This window comes from Nyctereutes procyonoides, unplaced genomic scaffold (genome assembly GCF_905146905.1).
Source record: "Nyctereutes procyonoides isolate TBG_1078 unplaced genomic scaffold, NYPRO_anot_genome, whole genome shotgun sequence".
Lineage (NCBI taxonomy): Eukaryota > Metazoa > Chordata > Mammalia > Carnivora > Canidae > Nyctereutes > Nyctereutes procyonoides.
The window spans coordinates 37584558-37611166 of NW_026575044.1; the positions used below are offsets into that span (position 1 = coordinate 37584558).

Here is a 26609-nt window from a genome sequence, read left to right on the forward strand (position 1 = left end):
CTAGCAGAGATCTCACTCCGGATGAAGTGGTCAGAAGTTTGTGTTGGGGGGATGGAGGGCATCAGGAAGTGCCAAGTAAGCTTTTTATTCGATACCTCAAATCCCACCAGGAATAATTGTTCCTTTTGTCTTCTCTGTACCGACTTCTTCTTTTTTACCCAAAAGAAAATATTTTCCCAATTAGCTTTATTGTCTTTATGTACAAGCTCAACTGAAAAAAAATACATAGTAACTAACATGGACTGAGCTCTTATAGCTCTTACAGGCATAAGTCTAAAAGCTTTATCTATTTTACCTTCTTAATTCCTCACGACAACCCTACGAGGATGGTACTAGATTTATCCCCAAATTTCAGATGAAGAAACTGCCCTGGAGACATCAACCTACCTAAAGAATCTGGTATCACACAGCTCAAAAGCTGCGACACCAGATTTGTACCTAGGAAATAATCCAGAGCACCGATACAAACTGCACTCTACATGGGATTTACAGAGGAAAGTAAAAATCACCAATAATCCCACCATCTGGGGAAAAGCATTCTTAGTATTTTAGATTTTCTCTTTTCTGACTTTTTTCTATGCTCAGATACACAAAGAAAATGAAATCATACCATACTATATACACAGCTTCCGTACTAGCTTGATTTCTTGTCTTCACAATGTAAGCACATACATAACATGTCATGTCATGATAGTCATGTTGGTAAAGATCCCCTCAGCAGCATCATTCTGATGGCTGACGATCCTTGCATGAATCAGTCCCCTTTCGTGGGACATGAGATTGTTTCCCAGTTATGTTATTATAAACAATACTCCCAAGAATACCCTGGCTCAAATTTTCTGACCATTTACCTCACTGTTTCCTTAGGATAAATTCCTAGTAGTCACTCCATGACAAAAATAGATAGTAATTTTTTTAAATGCAAACATTCTTGGGTGACATAACATCAGCACAGAGTTTCCAGAACTTTAGCGTGGATATATTTATATACTTCACTCGCTTAGACAACAGAAAGCAGGGTAAGCTTATTGGAAGTGCAGAAAAGGAGAGAAGGAAGAGTGTTAATGATTTGTCTAAGTAATAATAACAATATTCCACGTTTGTCTCATGTTTCATGAGGGTCAAAGCACGTTCACAGACATCATTTGTTAGCATCTCTAGCCATAGGCAGTGAGTCCTCCCCACACTCGGGGGTGAGGGCCTGATTTCCCAGACATTATTTTCTCTAATAGTGTTTAAAGATCTTAAAATCTATTTACTTACATATATTATCAATGCTATCCGAGCTAGTGATTCACAGAGCTAAACAAAGCCAGCATCTCAGGGATTTCTGTTGTTGCTCTGAAACCACTGAGCTTCCTTGAGTTTTTCACATGTAAAGAGAAAAGTCCAGATTGCCACCTTCTTCCTAGTGTATAAATTCCTTAAAAGGCACTTGAAAAGCAATTACCATCTTTAGGTTACTACTTAAAGAATAAAGAGTTAGCATAAAGAATAAAATTGCATCCCCAGTAACGCAGGAGATTTTGTTGGTCCCCCTTCTATGTACTAACAAATTATTCGCTTTCAAAGGTTGAGTCTCATGATTATATGTCTGTTAATAGAATATTTATAAATTACAAATTTGTTCTGAATTAGATATCTATGTCTTCTAATGATGTTATAGCTATAGAACACTAAAATGATGTTGCAAAGAGACCCAAATGTCATAAGTGGGACCAACCATCTAATTACAGAGCAGAGCCAAGGCTGGTCTACTCTATCCTAGAGATTTGGTCTCACAGCACTATACCTCCACTGGTATTATATCCTGGGAAGTTCAGACTGACCCTGACTCATCCTTGTTTTATTCAACATTCACTCAGTATATTTCTTAAGCATCCACTATGTGCTGAAACTGTGCAAGATGTTGGGAGCAGGACACCATACAGGGAACAAAAGAAGACATAGTCCTTGTCTTTCTGAAGTATATAGTCTAAACAATTCCTAAGGAATCTAGAAGACTGGGTCAAATCTAAGAGTCACCCACTTTCTGGATTGAACTATATCCACCCAAGGGCCCAAGTGAGTCAGACTTTTAGTGACCTCGTCCGCCTGGCATCCCTAGAACCAATTTAATCTCCAAAGTGCATTTGCCTAAGAACAATCAGAAACTAGCCCAGGCCTTCCTCCCATCTGAGTCAGAGCTGACAAGGGCTACAAAGAATGTTTTGGACTCATCCACCAAAGTTTCATAAAAGTTAAAAGAGGGCCAGAAAAAAAAAAAAAAAGATCCTAGGCCTTCTGCATACTAAATTCACTCTCAGATGGTTGGATGCTATAGTTGTATCTGGCCCCTGGGGAATTCACCAACTATGCTGAGCTCATGAAAAAACAGAGTCATGGCACAGACCTATTTTTTCTTTAAAAGTTATAATGCTGTTTCCTTTGTCACTCTTAATCTGAGAACTTTAGAAATATTTTCTGAATTTCCTACTTACTGCATTTTAAATAACCTTTTCATAGCATTTTCTTATGTGGATACCTATAGGGTGTTCAGAGTCTTGGCCTAAGCCCCCTTTCTTTCCTGTCTCCATTTGGGTCCTCTCTAAATCCAGCTCTGGGTGCAGGTAGTTTATTTGGGAGTTGATCTGAAAAAGCATAAGTGGGGAGCGAGGGGGGACCCAGAGGAGAGAGAAAAGCCAGTGGCTGATCTGTTAATGGTAGATTCTTACCAGGGCCAACTGGAGTTCAATTCTGGTGGAGATATTCTGAAGAACTGTCTCTTGGAGAGGCAGGGAAATGGAGAATCTGTCTACCAATTCCTGTTCCTCCTGGGTTGAGAGATGCCCCTGGGGACATTAAATCCTATATTTCCCAGCTGGCCTCCACCCAGGCTAAGAAGCTGAACTCTTTATATTTGGCCAGATGAGATGAAAGTTTCCTATAAGACATTGTTTTCTTCTAAAACCGATGAGTACAGTATCATCAAATGAACTTGAACAGCCTGGGAAAAGATCACTGTCCCTAGTGAATCACAGAAACTTCCTATGTTTGCCACCTTGTAAGGGGGACACTGCCCTTCAAGACCAAGTCCTGAAGCTGATGCTTTTACTTGCCAAGCTCTGTTGTCCAAGAAAAATGACAATGAAAACCACCAACTAGTCCAAAAGGAGACAGAAAAAAGTGACCTCCCCCCAATGACCACAGAAACCATCAAACTGACTACAGCACATCAAAATCAAATGTCAGTTCTCAATAGCTGGACAAAAAAGTAACATGGTAATAACAAGTTTAGGTCCTATATTTTATGTCCCAACCAGGCATCAAAATTCACACTTCAAAAAAAAAAAAATTCCCACTTCCCTTCATCTGAGGTCTGTAGGTTACTATTCAGTTACGAAATCTAACCTATCAGTGGCACTTTCGTGGAATTGGCTAATTCCAGCAAAAAGAAGAAAATACAGATCCTATCAATAGGGCATACAGTCTGAATCTCGCAAGACCAAACCTACTTGTTAGAACACATGTGGCTATGACGCAAAGAGGAAAGAAACACCTTCTGTCTGACATCTTTGATGATGCTTTTCCTGCTTCTGTGCTCTTTGAGAGTATTTCCTACGGTACTGTATACAGTGTTTTCTAGAGGAGCAGAAGTAATGAGTCTATTTAACAATAAGCGTCTATTGAAGTTCAGTTTATTTTATTAAATAAAAATATATTTCAAAACCACTGGCATAAAGAGGTTTAAAAATGAAGCAGCTAATTTGTCCAAACTTCAGAGCAATCTCATGGGGTAAGTACAATCATTATCTCCCTCTTAAAGGATGAAGCTCAGGACAGAGCAGTTGCTCAGGGCCACACAGCGAGTAAGCAGTGCACTAGAGTGCAAACCAGGGTGGGCCAATTCCAGGATCCACCATTGACTGCCCCCCCCATTCAGAGCAGCCTCCTCAGTCAGCCAAGCATTGGGGGAACACAATCTTCACACAGAAGGAAGATGGCTAATGTCTGTCAGCAACCAGCAAGTTACTAAATTGTTCCCACGTTGATTTTATTTTTTTAATTCAATTGTCTTAATTAGGTATTTTTCAGTGTATCAAAAGGGTACTTTTAAAAGGTAAGGTTTGGGGTGCCTGGGTGGCTCAGTGAGTTAAATGTCTGCCTTTGGCTCAGGTAATGATCCCAGGGTCCTGGGTTTGAGCCCATGCCATTCCCTGCTCAGCAGGGAGTCTGCTTCTCCCTCTCTTTCTGCCCCAAATTGTGCATGCTGTCTCTCTCTCAAATAAATAGGTATCTTTTTTTTAAATTAAGGTTGGTGGGTTTTTGTTTTTTTTTTAATAGCTTTTGGGGAGAAAAAGTAAATCCAGCAGACATGGTATGATAGGTACACATTGTTTTTGACAGGTTAAAATTCCCAACTAATTACAGAAATCCTCACTTAAATAATTTATATAATAGGTAAATTCTGGTCATCACCAGCAAAATGTCTACTGAATTAATAACAGAGATGAGTTATTAGAGAGATAAGACTAATTCATAGTTGAAATTGGGCTTGTTGAGCCTTTCAAACCATGAAAGGTCTTCCTGAATTATCTCAGATGAAAATTGTTGATGAAAATATTCTTGGGAGAAAGGTAATTTAAATACTTTTTTTTTTTACACTTTATGATAGTCACAGAGAGAGAGACAGAGACATAGGCATAGGCAGAGGGAGAAGCAGGCTCCATGCACTGGGAGCCCGATGTGGGATTCGATCCCGGGTCTCCAGGATCGCGTCCTGGGCCAAAGGCAGGTGCCAAACCGCTGCGCCACCCAGGGATCCCCGAGAGAGGTAATTTAATACAACATGTGAGCTTAAGAGGTTGACAGCCCTTCTATCACCAAACTATCCCCAACCAAAATGAAGATAACACACTCAATTGGTAAAAGTCTCAGTATCGCTCGATTTCTAGTCTATGGGATACATTGCCTTTTTGATTGCTTTCAAGCAATACTTTTTTTGGAGAAATTTGTTTTCTTTTCAATTTAAGTATAGTTAACATACAATGTTATACCAGTTTCAGGTGTACAATACAGTGATTCAACAATTCAATGCATTACTCAGTGCTCATCATGAGAAGTATACTCTTAATCCCCTTCACCTGTTTCCCTGTCCCCTCAACCACCTCTCCTCTGGTAACCATCAGTGTGTTCTCTATAGTTAAGAGTCTGTACTTTTTCAGGTAGCCCAGGTGGCTCAGCGGTTTAGCTCCGCCTTCAGCCCAGGGTCTGATCCTGGAGACCCAGGATAAAGCTCGTTGCATGGAGCCTGCTTCTCCCTCTGTCTGTGTCTTTGCCTCTCTCTGTGTATCTCATGAATAAATAAATAAAATCTTAAAAAAAAAAGTCTTTGTTTTTGGTTTGTCTTTTTTCTTTGTTCATTTGTTTTGTTTCTTAAATTCCACATATGAGTGAAATCATATGGTATTTGTCATTCTCTAATTTATTGCACCTAGCATTATACCCTTTAGCTCCATCCATGTTGTTGCAAATGGCGAGATTTCATTATTCTTACTGAATAATATTCCATTGTATATATACACCACATCTTCTTTAACCAATCATGTATCAGCAGACACTTAGGTTGCTTCCATAATTTGGCTATTGTAAATAATGTTGCAGTAAACATAGGGGTGCACATACGTTTTCAAATAAGTGTTTTTATTCTATTTGGGTAAATATCCAGAATTACTGGAATTACTGGATCCATATGATGATTCTATTTTTGATTTCTTGGGAAACCTGCATATTGTTTTCCAGAGTGGCTGCTCCAGTTTGCAGTGCCACCAAAAGTACACGAGGTTCCTGCAGCCCCACTCACCAACATCAGGAAAACACCCTGCAGGTAGACGTGACCACGGCCCCAGCAGATGGGCAGAGGGCAGGCATCTGGTCAAGCAGTATTTCCTATATGAACTATACTCTGTACACCACTATCACCAGCAGAAAGATGGGTTTAAACATCAGTATTAGTACTATCATTAGGGTTAGTGCTAGTGTTGTTCTATGTCTCCTATTATGAATCAGTCAGCAGTCTTTTTTTTTTTTTATTTGTTTATGATAGTTACAGAGAGAGAGAGAGAGGCAGAGACACAGGCAGAGGGAGAAGCAGGCTCCATGCACCGGGAGCCCGACGTGGGATTCGATCCCGGGTCTCCAGGATTGCGCCCTGGGCCAAAGGCAGGCGCCAAACCGCTGCGCCACCCAGGGATCCCTCAGTCAGCAGTCTTATCTTTACCTCACTTTCAACAGCTCTCCCCCTATTTCTTCTCTCCTCATTCCTTCGGAACTCTTCAAATTAGATTTCTGTACTCCAAACTTCCTTTCCTTTCACAATCTCTCTTACTCTCTCTGCAGTCAGGTTTTCAGTCCTGTCTCATCAAAGCCACCAGGGACCTCCACATTAGCAAATTCAATGGCAAATTATCAGTCATGACATGTCCTATGTTACTTGATGCAGTATTTGACATAGTCACTCTCCCTGCATTTTCTTTCCTTGAAACACTCTTTCCATGAACTTTTTGTTGATGTGTTACAGTTCTACTGAGGTATATCTCACACACCATTCAGTTCACTCATCTAAATGGACAGTCCAAAGGTTTTTGGTATGTTCACAAACTTGTCCAATCAACCACATTCAGTTTTCATTTGTCTTCCCCAAAACAAGCCATCCCTCCCAGAAGTCATCCCTCAATTCCCTCCAAAACCCCCATCCCCAGGCAGCCACTAAGCTACTATTGTTCTACGTCTATAGATATGCCTATCTGTACATTTCATATACATGGAATCACATGATATGTGATCTTTTTTGACTGGCCTCTTTCAAGCAGCATGTTTTCAAAGTTTATCCATGTTGTAGCATTCAGCGGAAATCCACACCTTTTTATTGTTGAATAATATTGCATGTATAGATATGGATATTAGGCTTAATTATTCAACAACTGATGGACATTTGAGTTTCTCCCACTTTTTGGCTATTACGAATAATGTTATAATGAACATTCATAAACAAGTTTTTCTGTGTATGTATGTGTTCATGTTTCCTGAATATATAACTAGGAGCAGAATTGCTAGGTCATATGGCAACTCTGTGTTTAACTTTCTGAGGAACTACCAAACTGTTTTCCAAAGCAGCTATGCCATTTTATTTTGCACCAACCATGTATTAGAGTTTCCATCTCTCCAGAACCTCATCAATACTTTATCTATCTTTTTGATTATAGCCACCCAACTGAGTGTGAAATGCTATCTCATTGTGGTTTTAACTTATATTTTCCTGATAGCTAATGATGCTAAGCATCTTTTCATATGCTTATTGGCCACTCATGTATCTTCTCTGAAGAACTGTCTATTCAGATCCCTTGCCCATTTTTTAAAATTAGGCTCTTTGTCTTGTATTATAGAACTGTAAGACTGCCTTTCTTTTGATATACTTTCTTCACCTGGCTTTAGGACTCTTTCTTGATTGTCCTCCTCCCAACTTTCATCTCATATCAATCTTCTTTACTGGTTCCTTCTCTTTTCCAGGACTTCTTAATCTTGGAGAGTCCCATGGCTCAGCCCTAGATCCCCTCCTCTTCTCACTCGCATGTGGTCTCATCAGTTAGCACAATCTATATGCCATTGATTTCCAAATGTCTATTTCAGCAGGAGCTCCACCTGTACCAGGCAGCCTTGGACAATGCACTGGGGAAGCAGTCTCTGCCCTGAAGGTACAGTGTGTCTCAACCCCTACTAAATGTCACTGGATCAAGAGAAGTTCATTCTGGCTCCACAGGCAGCAGCACTCCTGGGAGCCAGCCAAGCAAGAGCCCCAGTACCAGATGAACAAAGCAGACTAGAATAGTATGCACCAGTTCTGAAAACCAAATTGTCATCGGAACTACAGGCTGCAAAAGCAGGCCAGAGCCTACATATTAAACCTAAACAGGGTGACTATCTGCTAAGCTGAGAGATTTAAATAGGACTTAGAGTATCCTAATATAATATCTAAAATGTCCAAAATACAAGTGGAAATCACTCATTATATCAACACACAGGGGGAAATAACAAGTTGAATGAGAAAAAACAATCAACAGACCCAATAAGAGATGATGAAACAGATGATAGAATTATCTGACAAAAACTTTAAAGTAGCAATCATAAAAATGCTTCAGTGAGTAAGTATAAATATTCTTAAAGTAAATAAAAATATATAAAATCTCAGCCAAGGAACAGAACCTATAAAAAATATAAAGATATTAAAAAACCAAGAGGAAATTATACCAATTAAAACTGATACCTGTTTTTAATATAATTATTATCTCAGAAATAACTACAGAAACAATGATCCAAACTAATTTCTCCCTTTCCAATTGGAAGCATAACTTACCTGCCCTAGATCCAAGGTGACATTGACTTTGTTGTATTGTGTGCCTGAGGAGAGAGGAGGGCTTTGCCACCAACTCTCGGATCCATCAATTGCGTTGGTGACAGGATGCGCTTTCCTGGGGTCTTCAGAATTGCAATAGTCACAGAACTGACCCTGCAGGGGGAAAAAAGCTCTTTTTTTATTTTCAAGTAATTCTTTCTTAACAATTTAGTAAAGAGATAACTAAAAGACTGCTTTACACAGCTTAGAGATGTCAGCCATTGATTCATCATACTGTATTCTGAAGACAGTAATAAGGCTTTTTCTTTTTTCATTTAATCTTTTTTAAGATTTATTTATTTATTTACTTGAGAGAGAGAGCACATATGCAAGAGTTGGAGGGAGGAGCAAAAGGAAAGAGGGAGAAAACAGACTCCACGCTGAGCAGGGAGCTCAATGTGGGCCTGGATCTCAAGACCATGAGATCATGACCTGAGCTAAAGTCAAGAGTCAGACACCTAACCGACTGAGCCACCCAGGTGCCCCTCTTTTTCATTTAATCTTAAACCATACTGCCTGTTTATGTCTGTGTGTATAATGCTTCTAGGACATATATATTTATCTTCCATGTTTTACAATTATGTTTTTCTTGTCCTATATGACATTTTAAGAAGAACCTGTTGTACCTGAGATGCAAAGATGTTTTCTTTCAGCAAATCCTTTTTACTCTTTATGTTCTATTCTGCAATTTCCATGTCAAGCACTAAGATACAGAGAATCCCTGTTCACAGTCCCAGTGGAGATGATAAGTAGACAATTATAAGGGAAGTGAGATATGGCAAGACTATAGAGTTCCAAGTTGCTTGTTCCAAGCAACATGTATTCTATGGGCTTAGGAAACAGGGTAGAAGAGGTGGGATTAGTTGCTGGTGAGAATGGTCCAGCTTTGGTAAGTGTCAGTGAGAAGCAAACAAGGAAGGAGTTCCAGGTAGAAGAACTAGCCCAAGCAAAGGCATGGAGGCCAGTTGGTTCAGTTTAACAACAGAGAAGTAATCAAAGACAAGTCTCAAAAAGTAAGTGGGGAGATAATGGCTGAGCTGTGGATACCAAAGTGAGAAATTGATAGTTAATTCCATAGATGAATGAGAATCCATGTTTACCTGGAGTGATATCTATTTGGTATTATCAGCCTTACTAAATTCTGATTCTATTGATATCATTTCATCTCCTTATTGAATTATTCTTCTCGGTAGGCATTTTTTTTCTGTTTTGTTTTGTTTGTGATACAGAATTTTACAGCCATTACCACCAAAAAAGCTGAACATAGGCCTTTCTTATATTCTTATATATTGATTACATTTGAACTGGGTCAAAAGATCATGATTATCCAGTAATGGGTTTCACATACTGAACTGCTTTGTTCCCCCATTCAATTACCTTAAAGCATAACCACCACAGAGGAGGTGGATAAAGAAGCAAACTTACAGCTACAGCCTTCTCAGAAATTCTGTAATGTAATGAATGGTACCTCTGCCTCTCCCCCTGGTGAGCATCTTGAAAGTTAATTCTTAAGTGTTCAAAGATACATTTGATCCTGGTGGGTAACCAAATGTGTGACCAAATGTTTTCATCTACTGTGTAACTGAGGATTCTCTCATATGTGGTGATATATTTATGTACCACTTTATCTTTCGACATCCTATACTTATGTAACCCAAGAGCAACATCTGGGATATGCAGCCCCATGAGTTCATGAGATCAGAGATCATATGCGTCCTGCTTGTCACTACATTTTAGCCAGCACATTGTCTTGCACCTCAAAGAAGTTCCATAAAGTAATTATCTCATCAGCAATTCTTAAAAAAATGAAGGTTCTTTCTATAAAAATTTGTCAATATAATAAAAAGCATAACAATTCTTTAAGCTAAGACATTTAAACACTTATGAATATTTTTCCTTGCAATCATCTTTATTTTTCCCACTTTTCCCCAGAGAGATTTTACCAATTTACTTATCTGATAATGGAATTATATTATTCCCCTCTAAGGTTAGAAGCTTTACATGTAGTTAGAAGCAAATCTCTTCCAAGGATATGGATGCTTATGATCTGCATTTATCTCCATCTTCATCTCCATAGTGAACATATAAAGAATATAGATGATGCTTTTTGTGTTTTCAGTGATTCTCAATTTTCAAATAATTATATTAATAAATAAAGTGAACATTTAAAGAGCACCTATTCTGCACTGGGCACCATCCACTTCACATTTGCTCCCTAAGGCTATCATCTCTATTTTGCAGTTAAGGAGACACAGTGAGTAAGTTAAGTATTTTCCCAAGAATCACACAACTGGTAAATGGTAGAACCAGGATCCAAACCTAGGGTCCCAGAAATAGTATGTCAACCACCACCTAGTAACTCTCTTCCCCATCAAGCCCCTACAACTCTGGTTTATTAGACATTGTGAATAGCCAATAACATACATTACTCCGTATAATTGGTCTAGAAAAAAGAGGCCTCGTGGTGCCCTAGAGTGCAATACCTCCACTCCTACCCTCACCCCTGATTCCCCAGAACCAGATATTGCAGGGGTGTCTCCCATGGGAGCAGCATGCAGCCTCCTGCTGTGGCTGAACCACATTTGTCTACTGTCCAGCCAGCTGCAATGGCCCACTTTGTCCACCGGGGGCGTGCCGGGCAGGATTTGGTCCCTGTGCTGTCAGGGGGCCTATCTGGGGATACTGCAGGGCAGTGTCTGCCGTCAGACCAAATGCCTGTCCTCAGTCCATCTGCCAGTATTGCAATCACACTGAACCGCAGGGCACTCTTCCTGTGATGTCCCCTGAGAGGTTTTCGTCCTGCCCCCAGTCTGTCTGCTGGGGCTGTTGTTGTACTGATCACCAGGGTGCTCTCTCTCTGCTGCTAGTTAGAAGGAATGGCTGCTGGGACTGCAGATGCACTGGTGTGTGTGGTTATCTTCCCCTCTCCCTAGGGCAGGAGTCACTTTGGAGTGGCATTGGTCCCTGCTGGGGTGGTTCGCAAGGTGTGTAAGGGCAGAAGTGGCTTTAGGAGAGACATACGCCAAATGGGGTTGATGTGGGTGGGACAGATCTGCAGGGGAACACAAGGGCGGGGCACATGGTGCTAGCAAGATAAGTGGAGAGTGTTCACACTGGTTCCCAAAAGTGCCTGGCTATCCAGACTAAGAGGGCAGGGGATGGAGAGTGGGTGGGGAAATGTCACTACCAGCACCCCTGTCAGAATGGCTAGAATAAAAAAGACAAGAAATCCAAGTGTTGATAAGGATGTGGAGAAAGAGGAACCCTTGTGCACCTGTTGGTAGGAATGCAAATTAGTGCAGCCACTTCAGAAAACAGCATAGAGGCTCCTTAAAAAATTAAAAATAGAATAGGAATATGATTCAGTAACTCCACAACTGGGTATCTACCCAAAGAAAACAAAACCACTAATTTGAAAAGATATATGCATCCCTAAGCTTATTAGAACATTATTTACAATAGCCAAGATATGGAATTGACTCAAATGTCCATCAATAGATGAATGGATAAAGAAGAGTGGCATATATATACATTGGAATGTTTCTTACCAATAAAAAAAGAATGAGATTTTGTCATCTGCAACAACATGGATGGACCTACAGGGTATTATGCTAAGTAAAAGAAGTCAGACAGAGAAAAACAAATACCATATGATTTCACTCAAATATTGAATATAAGTAACAAACAAAATTTATTAAAAGAATTTCTTAGATCTAAATAAATAAAATGACTGTTTTCTTGGATAGGATAATATTAAAAAAGACTTGTCAATTCTTCCCCAAAATTGATCTATAAAATCAATATAAACCCAATAAAAATCTCAATGAGATTTTCTTGAGTACAATAATTTTAAAATTTATATGCAACAGTAAAGAACCAAGAAAAAAAACAGGATATTGCTGAACAGGGAGACCAGAGAGGAGAAAACTTGCCCTACAAGGCATCAGGGCTTATTATGAAGCTATTATAATTAAAACAGAGCAAGATGAGAGGAACAGCCCTACAGGACAGAGAAGAGCCCAAAACAGATCCATGCATTTTGAAAACATTAGTATATAACAGAGGTGGTTACATCAGATCAGTGGGAAAAGCTAATCCACCTCAAATGGGAAACAATAAAATCAAATTCCTACTCAAGCCACAGCAAAAATCGCTTCAGATGAATTGAGGACTTAATGTCAGAAATAAACTTTAAAACAAATTAGCACAAAATATCAGTGAATATCATTTAGAATTTGAAGCAAGGAACGATTTCTTAAACGAGATGCAGAAAGCATTGACTATAAAAGAAGAGCTAGATTAAAATTAAGAATAAAATTCACCTTACAGGTGCCTGGGTGGCTCAGTCGGTTAAGCGTCTGACTCTTGATTTTGGCTCAGGTCATGATCTCAGGGCCATGAGCTGGAACCCCATGTTGTTCTCTGTGCTGGACATGAAGCCCGCTTAAGATTCTCCTTCTTCCTCTGCCCCTCCCCCACCCACTTACATGCTTGTGCCCACGCTCTCTCTCAAAATAAAATAAAATAAAATTTAAAAATAATAAAAATATTTTTTAAAAAAAGAATATTGGTTCATCTTAAAGAAGTAGAGAGAAAAGTTACAAACTGAAAGGTATTCACAGTATACAAATGGCAGACATCTCTCATAATGGCTGCCAACAATTCCTTCTCCGTGTGTGTGTGTGTGTGTGTGTGTGTGTGTGTGTGTGTCTGCCACTTCAAACATCAAGCAGTAAAGGCTATTTTCCCTGGAGATTATTCTCTCCTCTTAACTGACTTTATTATTTGCAGAAGAGTCATTCTGGATTTTGGAGCAGAGGCCTTAAAAGGACTGGCATATTGTGCTCCCTTCCTCTTGCAAGCCAGCCTCCAGGTAAAAAGTCCAACTACCCCAAGTCACCATGCTAAGAGAAAGTCCAAGCTAACCAAATGGCAAGGAGCACCAAGACACCAGACATGTTAATGAAGCCTTCTTGGACCACTGAGTTATTCCAGCTAACATCACATGGGGCAGAAGAACCACCCACCTGAGCCCAGTCACCCCACAGAATCATAAGAAAGCAAAGTTTTGTTTTAAGCCACTAAGTTTTGCCGTGGTGTTACACAAGAATCAATACCTGAACAAAGAACATAAAATCAGCAAAGAATTCTCATCAGAAATATATACCAAACTTCTGCAAATCAGTATGGAAAGTATAAACAGATCAATAGAAAAACGGGCAAAAGTAGGAACAGGCATTTTACAGAAGAGAACACACATATATCAATAAACATTTGAAGAAATGTTCTCTCACCAGCATTAGTGATCAGGGCAGATCACAGTGTAATACTGTTTTATATCCATTCAACAGGACGAAGTTCAAAATTTGAAGATAAATAGTATTGGAAAGGACATGATAGGAGTACAAATTGGTGCAGAGACTTTGGAAACTATTTTGGCATTATCTTATAATGTTGAAAATTCACATTTCCTGTGACCCAGGAATTCTACCTTCAAGCACATAACCCATAAACTCTTGCACAAACCTGATGACATCATGTTCAAGAATATTCACAGAAGCACTGTTCACAAGAGCAAAATCCTGGGAATAACGTAATGACCCAGTCACATGAGTGTGAATGAATCAAGTAGTGAATGAATAAATAACCAATAGCGAATAAATGAATATATTTGACAACATGAAACAAGATGGATGAATCTTAGCAATATAACATTAAATGAGGGGGGAAAGTATGATATAAAGTCAAAAGCAACCAAAATGAGAAATACTTTTTAGGGAAATAGACATAATAAAACTATATAAAAAGGAAAGCAAAGAAAAAATAAAGGATTCAGGATGATGGTTACCCCATACTGTGGAAAACAGAGAGATGGGAAGTAGGGAAACCATATGGTTAGACACAAGTTACTACCAAGGCCCTATTCTGGTTTTGGTAGCAAGTACATAGATGCTTGTTATATTATTTAAAACCATCCATCCACATATGCATTAAAACAGACCATGCAAGGACCAATGATCAAAGCATGTCATAAACTGAGGGTTGTAGATAATCCAGAATCCAACTCTGCGTCTGAGGTTCAATATTTTAAAAATAGCCATAAATAAATAAAAGCAGGACCAAAACTGAGTCATGTCAGAGAAGAGGAGGACAAAGGGAGCAGTGGGATTCTTTCATGATTGTGTTGAATGAATCACCCATCCATGCTCACAAACCTGTTTCATCTACTCTGTATTCCAGATAGAGATGAAAATACTAAAAGACAAGGACTAGGGACTCATCTTGGAGATGGGGACAAGGGATGCATGCTCTGAATTGTATCAAGACTATTACTAGCCTAGACATATGGGAAATAGCAAATATAACAGAAGGGGCTGGAAGGCAAAGGGACAAAACTGTTCAAATAAACAACACAGAGTTGAGATCTAAGGTTGGAAGGCCCTGGAAAATAAGCCAGTGTTTCAGAGACCCACAAAGGGACCTATGCTTTTTCAGAAGGATGGGGAAAAAAGTCTATCTTATTTGTAACATTGTTGATGCTTCTACTTAACTGAAAGCCTCTTGTATACAATGCTTCCCAGCTAAATTCACAGTATAACACTGTATTGTTCTAAGACATTGATTACAGCAATGCTCCTAATATAATTTTTTTTGTTTAAACACTCATCCAGGGATCCCTGGGTGGCACAGTGGTTTGGCGCCTGCCTTTGGCCCAGGGCGCGATCCTGGAGACCCGGGATCGAATCCCACGTCGGGCTCCCGGTGCATGGAGCCTGCTTCTCCCTCTGCCTGTGTCTCTGCCTCTCTCTCTCTCTCTCTCTGTGACTATCATAAATAAATAAAAAAAAATTAAAAAAAAAAAACACTCATCCAGGGGCACCCCGGGTGGCTCAGCGGTTTAGCGCCGCCTTCGGCCCAGGGTGTGATCCTGGAGACCGGGATCGAGTCCAGTGTCAGGCTCCCTGCCTGTTTTTTTTTTTTTTTTTTTTTTTTTTTCTTTTTCCCCTGCCTGCTTCTGCCTGTGTCTCAGCCTCTTTCTGTGTGTTTCCCATGAATAAATAAATAAAATATTTAAAAAATAAACACTCATCCATTTATCCACCGTCTTAGAATTGCCAACGTGTAGAGCACAAACAACTACTAAGAGTTGGCCCCTGCCCCAAAAGAAATGTAGCAGGAGGGAAGAGAAGTAGCTCAAATACAATATATTACCGGAAGTTGCTAAAATCAAGCTAGCATGAGGATATTTAAATCCAGGAGTGGCATGCCATGCATGCACTACTTGGCTTCATCTTCATGACCCTCTCAGGCTTATATCAAGGTATTCAAAACTTCAAGGCAAAGAAGAGAAGGCTCAGAGAGGTGAAGTGCCTCCCCTCAAACCACACAGCTAGGATGTGCTGGAATCAGGACCTGTGTGTGGGTCTGGTGATGTTACTCACAGCCAGAACGCCTTCCATCCTTATCAAACTGTTCTGTGAGCTCCATCAAAGAGCTCTGTCTTCCATTTGGATGGAATGTGAGACCACACCGAAACAGCACTTATGTAAACTTTCCACATACCTGCCCACAACCTGGGAAAGAGACCCAGCTCGGGTCTCTACAAGTTCCATGTTAGTCAAATTATTTAGCCTCCCTTCAGCTCTGTTTTCCCTTTGCTAAAATGGGCTAACCCTCCAATTGTATGCAGTGGTTGTGAAAATTCAATGAGATGTCATCCAGGAAGTGATCATACTAATAACAACCATCCAACCCCTGGGGTATTTGTTTAAAATGGAGATCTCAGTCCTACATCCCTGCATGGAGGCTGTGTCTCTGAGCCAAGAATCAGAATTTTTAGCAAAAACCTCAGCTAATTCTTCCATCCACTGCAGTCTGGGACCACAGAGGCAGCAGTGACAGGCACAGGCGAGGTGTGCCACTAGAGACCCATCTTGCAGCAACAGTCACAGAAGTAGCTGCATTGACAGTAGCGACGACAAAAGGAAATACCCACCTGCCAAACAGGGCACCTTGCACTTTGTACATGGTGACTCGATTTTCATGATAAATCTATTAAGATGAGTATAATGAGTCAGCCCTTTTACAGATAAGGAGACAGAGGCTCAAAGAAGAGGTTGAGCAACTTGCCTAAGTGGTATAGCCAGACTGGAAACCTCGGAGGGAGGCTGGGAGGGTAGAAGGTGAGAGAGGTAGTGGGGGGAGAAGAAGGAGCAGGGAGCGGCAGTAACTGTCCAGCACCAGGAAGCAGCATCGAATCTGCTCGCCCCTCAGAAATTGGGCCTTGGCCAGAGAAACGTGTCCCGCTGGCCCCCACCTGCCTGTGAGTCAGGTAGGACCAGGTAAAGGAAGAGGCTTTTCAGCTTCTCCACCCCTTGACAATTGAGAAGTGTGTTTTTTCTGTTGGTACAGTGTTTCACTCTATTACCTCTTTTACTCTTCTAGGAATTATTTCAGACATTCTCGAAGCTCCTCAAACCTCCTCCCTCTTCCCCTCTCCTGAGGAATTTACTGAATATGCCCATCTTCCTAAACCACAAACCTCCCTGCATTTCTGCCCACACACCTGCTTTGCCTCCCATTGCTGTGGAGAAGCTGTCTTGTGCTCCAAAGTCTCCCCCTCCCCGTCCCTCCTCACCACATGCTGAATCTGCCCTCCCTACCTGCTCCAGGGCTTTGTATCTGCAATTAAACCCCCTAAACACACACACTCTTCCGTATCTCACTGTAGCCCTCTACTGGATCATTCCTATCAGACAACCCTCCACTTTCCCCTCACTCACTCCCCTCCACCCACACTGATCATTGCTATTTCTCATTCACACCAAGCACCTTCCCATCTCAGGATCTTTGCATTTGCTGTTCCCTCTCCCAACAATATGCTTTTCTCAGACTTAAGTCCCTTTTCCCAGAGGTCTTCCCTATTCACTCCATCAAAAGCAGTGCTGCACTGTGGCATCTCTTTCTACTGTCATATCTGTTTTCTCTTTCTTCTGAACAGAAAGTACTTATCATTTGCTGATTTTGCTATCATCCTTATTGCCTTGTAAGTGCTTTGAAAACAGGGACTTGTTCACTACCTAGAACAGTATCTGGCACAAGGTAGGCACTTAATACTTGTTCACTTAGTTAATAAATTAAAATGGCATAAACTATTTTGGGACTCTAAGAAACATACTAGAAAGTGATAAACAAGTTAATTAGTGATAAGAAGGATCAGTCATCCCAGACACAGCCCTCTCTCTCCCCAGAGGGGAAAAAGGGTGTGTGTGTGTGTGTGTGTGTGCGTGCGCGCGCGCGAGAGAGAGAGAGAGAGAGAGAGAGAGAGAGAGAGAGAGAGATTTTACCTATTTTTTTTAAAGGCATAGGCGCAGAGGAAGAAGAGAGGGAATCTTCAGCAGGCTCTATGCCTAGCACTGAGTCCAACATGGGAGTTGATCCTACAACCCTGAGATCATGACCTGAGCCAAAAATCAAGAGTTAGATGCTCAACTGACTAAGCCACCCAGGCACCCCTGATTTTACCTCTTATGTCAGAAAGTAAACTCTTGATGTTCAAAAACAACAAATTGCAGACTCTTGTCACTAAACTCATTAGAAAGCACAGTGTAACTAAGTTTAGACCAGCTTTTTCTCCTCTAATGAAGTCTACTTGTTTCATCCCTCAGGGTCTCCAAGAAGCTATTCCCAGCTCCTAACTTCCAACCACTTGTCTGCTCTGGCCAGGAAGCACCACTCATGCTCAGTTCAGCTCTCCCATCTTTCTATGGTACCTCTCTCATTTCAGAGACTTCTCAGGTACTAATTTTTCTTGCTTACCTTCCCATCATGGCCAAATCAGAGAACAAAGAAAGAAAATGATGGTAATCCTCTTGGCCACAATATGCTTCTTGTTGATTTCTTTCCATTCAGAGAAGTTTCCCCAGAACTATGTCTCCATCTCCTAATCTACCCCACCCACCACATCTGACCTCTATATCAAAGCCTTGATATTTCCACCTCCTCAATAACCTTTAGTTACAGTTACAATTTATTAAACACTATCTACGCCCCAGATGTATATGGTTTACTTCATGTAATCCTCAGGATAACCTTATGAACTAACTAAGTGGTATTATATCCCCATTTTACAGAAGATGAGACCAAGGTTCACAGAGGTTACATAACTCACTCAGGGTTACATCCTTAGGAAGAGATGCTTTCAAAGGGAGCTCTATTAATTCCAAAGCTCATGTTCTTAACTCTGACACCATACCATCTACTTTTGGAGGTTCTAGCACCAAATAGTTCCTTCTTGAAAGAACCCAAGAAGTTCCTTCTGGAAGTTTTTAAACTCATATTTTGATGGTCTCCATACATTCCTCTTTCTTCCACTTCTCCCTCTATTCTCTTGTTCTCTGTATGTTGTGTTGGCATTTTACTGGCAAATAAGGGGTCACTCAGTACCTGTCATTGCATGTAAGTTACCTGCTCTAACACAAGTTCAGGTTTACAAAGTGGGCCAGGTCACATTTACTTCTCCCCCAAACCCAAACTACTTCCTTCCAAGAGTTTCATGCCAAAGCCTAGGTTAATGAGAACCCATCTGCCCTAATAGTGTATTCAACTACTGACCTGCTAAGAGCCAGATACTGCCCTTGGGGACATAGTCTGACGGTGACCTGGTTCATTCCTCAAGCCAAGCTTTTCCCTTTCAATTTCCTTTTAGTTCCTGATCTTTTCATGAATCAATGATACTCCTCACTGCTTTAGTCTCCTATTGTCCCTCAACTCTTTTGTTCAAAGCTTTTCTTTTTTTTTTTTTAATTCATAAGAGACAGAGAGAGAGAGAGAGAGAGAGAGACACACACACACACAGGCAGAGGGAGAAGCAGGCTCCATGCAGAGAGCCCAATGTGGGACTCGATCCCAGGTCTCCAGGATCACACCCTGGGCTGAAGGCAGAGCTAAACCGCTGAGCCACCCGGGCTGCCCAGTTCAAAGCTTTTAAATTTCATCAGTCACTTAAATTCTTTTGAGGACCAGAAGGGATATAAATCCATACAAAACCAAAATGAAGTATTTATAAATTCTGGAAAGGATACAGAGGTCTCACTCAGGCATAACATTCAAAACACACAACTAGGGCAGCATGGCTTTCTGAATTCCTAGAACACACTGTGCCTGTTCCCACATCACAGCCCTTGTACCTGTTGGTCCCTATGCATGGAACACATTTTCCCACCCTCTTCATGAGGCTGATTTCTTCCCAACCCCCAGGTTTCTGTACCAATAACACCTCCTTAGAAAAGCCTCTCCATTTACTGAACCTAGAGAAGCTTCCCTTCACTAATCACTTTGACAATAAGGAGGGCACATGATGAGATGAACACTGGGTGTTATACTACATGTTAGCAAATTGAATTTAAATAAAATATTTTTTTAAATCTTGCTTATTCCCTCTATGATATAACCATAATCTATAATTATTGTAATATGTTTACTCATTGGTTGCAGTCTCCACAGATAACACCACCTCCATGCAGGTAGAGACCTTTGTTACCTTGTTCAAATTTGTATTCCCAGCCCACAATGTCCTTGTCCCCTGTGCCTGGAACATAGATGTCAATAAATATTTGTTCAATACAGGAGCGAGGGATGCCTGGGTGGCTCAGCGGCTGAGCGTCTGTCTTCAGCTCAGGGAGTGATCCCTGAGTCCTGTGATCGAGTCCCACATCGGGCTTCCTGCATGGAGCCTGCTTCTCCCTCTGCCTATGTCTCTGCCTCTCTTTGTGTGTCTCTCATGAATAAATAAAGAAAATCTTTTTTAAAAAATAGAGGAGTGAATGAATATTACACACATTCTCAGGTAGCAGTTCTTTCCTTCATTGATAAGAATCTACATTAAGAACCATCCAGGGCGGGGAGGCCTGAGTGGCTCAGCGTTTTAGGGCTGCCTTCAGCCCAGGGTATGATCCTGGAGACCCGGGATCGAGTCCCACATCAGGCTCCCAGCATGGAGCCTGCTTCTCCCTCTGCTTGTGTCTCTGTCTCTGTGTGTGTATGTGTCTCATATGAATAAATAAATAAAATCTTAAAAAAAAAAAAGAACCATCCAGGGCCACCTGGGTGGCTCAGTTGGTCTCAGCATTGTGAGATGGAGATGGAGTCCAGCTTTGGGCTCTGCACTCGGTGGGGAGTCTGCTTGAGGATTCTCTCCCCCTCTCCCTCTGCCCCTCCCTTGCTTGTACCCTCTCTCTCCCCATCTCTTCTCCCTCCCTCTCTCTCTCTCTCCCTCTCAAGTAAATAAGTAAATCTTTTTTAAAAAATCATCCACAAAAATTCTATCAGCTTCCAGGAGCTGAGATGGTCAATGAAAACAAGCCAATCTGAAAATAAAAATCAAGATTTCATTATTCACTGCAACAGTGAAAGCAAGAGGTAAAAATGCCAGCATCCCAGTGCTCCATTTTTCCCCATGGAACAGCACCAGGCAGGGGTCAGATGACAGAAGTATCTCACTGCCCAGGAGACCCAAACAAAAGGCTCCTGCCTTTTTATGATCCCAGAGGGTTGAGGGTAAAGAGAAGGGGAGAGCAGGAGTAGAAAAATACCCCATCACCAAGGGGAAAAGTGCCTCAGCCATAGCATCCCATAAGAAGTCTCAGGGGATGCACCTGGGAAGTACTGGAAGTCCCTGAATCTAAGCTCTAGGACTGGGAATGTAGATGAGCATAGGAGCATGGCTGGTCCAGGGGCACCTGAACACTTGGCTGCAACTCCCTCGAGAAAACTGCAATGCACTCATTGTGTACAGGTCTGGTGTGGGGAGGGCAGCTTCCCCCATGAAGCCTGCCAGTCAAAGCCTTCTAATTGTCTGTGGATCAGCCTAAAAGATAACATATAGGATTTTGACTTAACGAAGGACTCTCATCCCCTCTTCTTTAAAAATCCTTTTGGTGGTGCCATACACTCTGCACAGTTAGTTCTTCCCCATAGCTGATCCCAATCCTTTGTGTTACAACATTACACATCCCCTTCTATTTTGTCTTAAGTGAAGATGGGGAACACTGGTTACAAACATCTTTGTAACGATTCTGAAGACCCTCAGCCACATCTTCCTTGTGGTTAGTCAAGAAGTTCTACTGTGATTTGTTTCATCTTCAATCGTCCTAAGCTAGAGTGACAATTGCTGTACCTATTAGGCAGAGAAAACACCACCAGAACCTAGGCCAGCAAGCAATCAAAGAAAATTGAGGCTGCAGGTAACTCCAAGTATATGAGACATAAAAAAAAGTTCCATGCTGCTTAGAGAAAAGGAATGAAGGCTTTATTACTATTAGAAAGAGTGACTTCAACAGCTATATTTTTACTCAGATAAAAGTCCACTAAGTTGACCTGAAATAAATGAAATAAAACAAACAAACAAACAAACAAACTCAACTAGTTTATGGCAACCTTACTAAGGGATTTTCTTTCTTTTTTATTTTTATAAATTTATTTTTTATTGGTGTTCAATTTGCCAACATATAGAATAACACCCAGTGCTCATCCCATCAAGTGCCCACCTCAGTGCCCGTCACCCAGTCACCCCCACCACCTGCCCACCTCCCCTTCCACCACCCCTAGTTCGTTTCCCAGAGTTAGGAGTCTTTCATGTTCTGTCTCCTTTTCTGATATTTCCCACTCATTTTTTCTCCTTTCCCCTTTATTCCCTTTCACTATTTTTTATATTCCCCAAATGAATGAGACCATATAATGTTTGTCCTTCTCCGATGGATTTATTTCACTCAGCATAATAGTTAAAAATAGATCTGCCCTACGACCCAGCAGTTGCACCGCTGGGGATTTACCCCAAAGATACAGATGCAATGAAACGCCGGGACACCTGCACCCCGATGTTTATAGCAGCACTAAGGGATTTTCTTAAAGAGGTCTCCCACCAGGCAGCTCAGGTGGCTCAGCAGTTTAGCATCACCTTCATCCCAGGGTGTGATCCTGGAGACTAGGGATCAAGTCCCACGTCAGTCTCCCTACGTGGAGCCCGCTTCTGCCTGTGTCTGTGCCTCTCTCTCTCACGAATATATAAATAATTTTTTTTTTTAAAAAAAGAGGTCTCCCACCATTTTCTGCTGATTTTTCTGGTTCATTAAAAATATTCAAAATCACATTAAAGTTACATTAAGTGGTCAGTTGTCACAATAAAATAGGAAAGGCACCTGGAAACAGAGAAGACAAGAGGAAAATTCCAAAGTCTCAAATTTCTGTTCTTATCAAATCACGACACAAACTACCTTGCATGGAACCTTTGCCACCAATGTCTTCTGTGCACACAAATCCTCAGCAGTATTAGTCTCTGTAGAGCCAATCCCAGGACATAGGGAATTGGCCCTTTCATTTCACAATCCTACGCCACCCTTCCCCTGATGTAATCCCTCAACCCTCACTAGTGGTGAAGGAATCATCCAACCACTAGACTCTATGCAAAATGGATCCAAGGCTCAAGATATCCATTGTCCCCAAACTCCCAGTCTCACTTGCATTAGTCAATCCTTACTTTATGGCTCTCTGATACGCTCTTCACATTTAAAGATACTTTAATGTGAATGATCCCTAAATATTTGTTCTGTCAAGAGCAACCTCATTCTATTTAGGGACTACACTTTGAATTGCCAGATTACAAAGTCTCAAGGGCAGAGATCCTAGAACTATCCAGGGAGCCTCATGAAGTGCCCTTCATGCTCCACTCCCACACACAGATAACTCACACACTGAATAGTCAGTAAGTACTGCTGACTGACGGAGAGACAGGTTATCTGATTTAAAGTTAAAGTTAGTGCAATGAAAAAATAAATAAATAAAAAATAAAGTTACTGCAATGGACTGAATATTTGTATGCCCCCCACATACACCACCACAATCCCATATGTTAAGTCCTAACCCCCAAGATAATGGTATTAGGATGAATTGAATGGAATGAGTGCCCTTATAGGAGAGACCCCAGAGAGATCTCTCATTTCTCCCACTATATGCAGACACAGCAAAATAATATGAACTGGAAGTAGGTCTTCACTAGACACTGAACCTGCCCACATCTTGACCTTGGATGTCCCAGCCACCAGAACAGTGAGAAATAAATTTCCTTTGTTTATAAGTTACTCAATCTATTGTATTTTGTTATGGCAGCCCAAATAGATGAACAGTTACCATATTAGTCTTCCAGGCTGCCATAGCAAAATACCAGAAACTGGGTGGATGAGAACAACAGAAATGAATGCCTTGTCTCAGTTCTGGAAGCTCGAAGTCTGATATTGAGGTGTTGGCAAGGCCCTACTTCCTCTGAAACCTGTAAAGGAAGGATCCTTCCTTGCCTCTTGCAGCTTCTTGGTCTTAGCCACTGTATCAGATATCTCTACCTGGAAACTCAACACATCAGGGCCACACCTGCCTTCCAAAGGCAGGTTGTTGAAATTCAGGTATTTTTTTGTCAAGCAGCACTTGTACACAGGTGTTACTCCAGTAGGAAAATTTGATGATGGTGTTGCCCTTTGGAAGTTTCTTCACAAAGCATCTATGGAGTATCTGTGACATGCTGCCAGAGGGAAAACAGATGTGAGCAGGAAAATGGGGCCCCACTCTCAGAGTGCCCTAGATCTATCTAATAAGGACACCAGACATGGAAATAAATGGCTCCAAGGCGATGAATGGAATTAGTGAGATGGTGCACAGCTGGGCAGAAACTCTGAAGGAGGAGTAGTTGGCTCAGCAGTGGCAGCATAGTATAGCGGCTAAGAGCATGAACTCTGCAGCCAGAGTATCTGGCTGCCCCATGTACTAGCTTTCTGATCCTAAACAAATCACTTAAACTCTCATGCTTCCATTTCCTATCTATAATATGAGCATGCAAAGAGTACCCCCTTCATAAACTGTTGTGAGGATTAAGATGTTGGTACATGTAAAGTGCTTTAGAACATTGCCAAGCATCAGTAAGTGTTACATAAGTGTGTTTTAAATTAATACCCTGCACTATGCAGGGGAATACATCCCCTGATCACTAGGCTGCTTTTCCTGCTCCCCATTCTGCCTCTTTATTTGGTATCATTTCTGTGCCCAGCATATGCAGTATATGGTATAACTTGAAAGAAGTGGAGAATTGCTTCTTTTTCCCACTTCTCACAGTTAAGCTATGCATAAACAATCTAATTAAAACCCATATTCTCTCTAGCTAATGTTCATTTATTAATCTCACATGTATTTTCTGAGCATCTAGGATGGGAAAACGACTGAGAACATAAAATATGTTTATGACATTGAAAAAAAATGGCAGGACACATGAGATTCAATGAGTTGGCTTTCCCCAGGGCATTTTCCACCCTGCTGGCATGAGGGATCTAATCAAGCCTCTGTTAGCTCATGCAAAAAGTGCTTTTTTTTTTTTTTATGAAGCAGAAAAAAGGCTCCCTGCCTCTGAGCAGAGACAGCCTTGCCCAGGCTGGATTTCAGCCCCCACATGTCCCTTGGCCATGAGCCCATGTATACAGTCAATTCCATTGACTAAGACCACTGAGGTATCATTTAATGAACCTTTTTCCTCACTAGGCAAAGGTTCCAGAATGTTGATCAAGGGTTAATGCAGGTTTCATGAAAGCCTGAATCACAACCAAAAAAAAAAAAAAAAATTTACACTCTGGAAGAATATATTATTGCCACCAAAATTAACCATAAAAAAATGTTACTTTTTTTTTTAATGATAAAAGTTGTTTATGGGGCACCTGGATGACTTAGTCAGTTAAGCATCTGCCTTCAGCTCAGGTCATGATCCCAGAGTCCTAGGATTGAGCCCCACATCAGGTTCCTTGCTTATCGGGGAGCCTGCATCTCCCTCTCCCTTTGCCTGCTGCCCCCCTCACTTGCACTCTCTCTCTCTGTCAGATGAATAAATCTTAAAAATCTTTTAAAAAATAAAATTGTTTAAGGTTTGACAGATGAATTTAAGTTCATAAAGAATTTCCTTGCATTTAATAAGGATGCTAAAAATGTTCTTTGCATTTTTAAATATTTACAGTTTCCTTTTTCTTTCAAAGTTCTGTGCATAAAAATAAATATATAGAAACAACCCCATCATCTATCTGCATCAGTTATCCTTGGTGGTGGGCTCACCATTTACAAGGAATACATCATTCAACACAACCTGTTGCAGAAACTGTCATACTAGCAGGGACTTCTAACTTGAAGAACCACCCAAGACTGTTATCACCCAGAGGACTTTATCTATCAACTAGCAATTACCTATGAAATCAATGAATGCAGTCATTAGCTTTATTGAGTGTGACCAACTGCCACTCCTGCTAGTAGTGATGTCTATGTCCTATGCTGACTTCAAGAATTAAAGACGCAGGTGTAGTAAAGAAGAGAAATAAATCCCCTGTTCCATGGCTAGTCACTGTGAAAAGCATGTGTAAGGCAACTGAATTGAGGGTTAAGGATTCATCTTGCTAATGTCAAAAGCGACACTAACAAGATTCTCAGCCTCATCTACCAGATGATGGGCCTCTGCCCAGGTCTCCAGGAGCAAGCTTCACTTCCTTCACCAAACAAAGGCTTATAACTACCTCCCTGCAAAGGCTTTCTGTTAGATTTTCATTTCAGCACAAGCGATGAAATAGAAAGCCCAGGATGGTCTTCTTCTGGAGGCTTTCTAATATTTACTTTGTACCTTTTTCCTTCTTGCATGCTGCCCCACATTTCAATCTTCTGTCTCCTTCTTTTGCTCATTGAGCTGTCTTAGTTTTTCCTGATACTTTTTAACTGGTGCATTTAATTCCTCTTGCATTTTCAAACAAGCCACTGCTAAAGCCTCTCGTCCTTTAACAATAACATCAAGTTCCACAGCAGTCCAGCTGCCTTTGCCTCAAGGCCCTCAGCTGGGTTGAAAGCTTCTGAAACATCACAGAGAGAAGGAGGCACCTGAGCACCTTCAGCTGGCAATGTTACAAGCCACAGGTACTAGCCGGGAGGTCACCGTGTGGTGCAGGAAGGGCAACTCCTCCATCTCCAAGGCCAGCTACATGGACAGTTGTCCAATTCCATGGCCATACTCCCCCTAAAATAGTTCTTTAATTAATATCAAAATGTGCCCCTATGTAAACAAATAATATCTAAACTAGCTATTAACACAGTACAAAAACAAATTAACATT

The 26609-nt window shown here is 41.1% G+C and overlaps 1 protein-coding gene across 1 annotated transcript in view; it reads right to left on the bottom strand.

Annotated features, from left to right (window-relative positions):
• Positions 1 to 26609, bottom strand: part of LAMA3 (laminin subunit alpha 3) — a 245708-nt gene that overhangs the window by 209183 nt on the left and 9916 nt on the right. The window contains exon 2 of the mRNA XM_055324044.1: positions 8393 to 8545. Within this exon, the coding sequence (XP_055180019.1) occupies positions 8393 to 8545 (153 nt within the window). The remainder of the gene's footprint in view (positions 1 to 8392; positions 8546 to 26609) is intronic.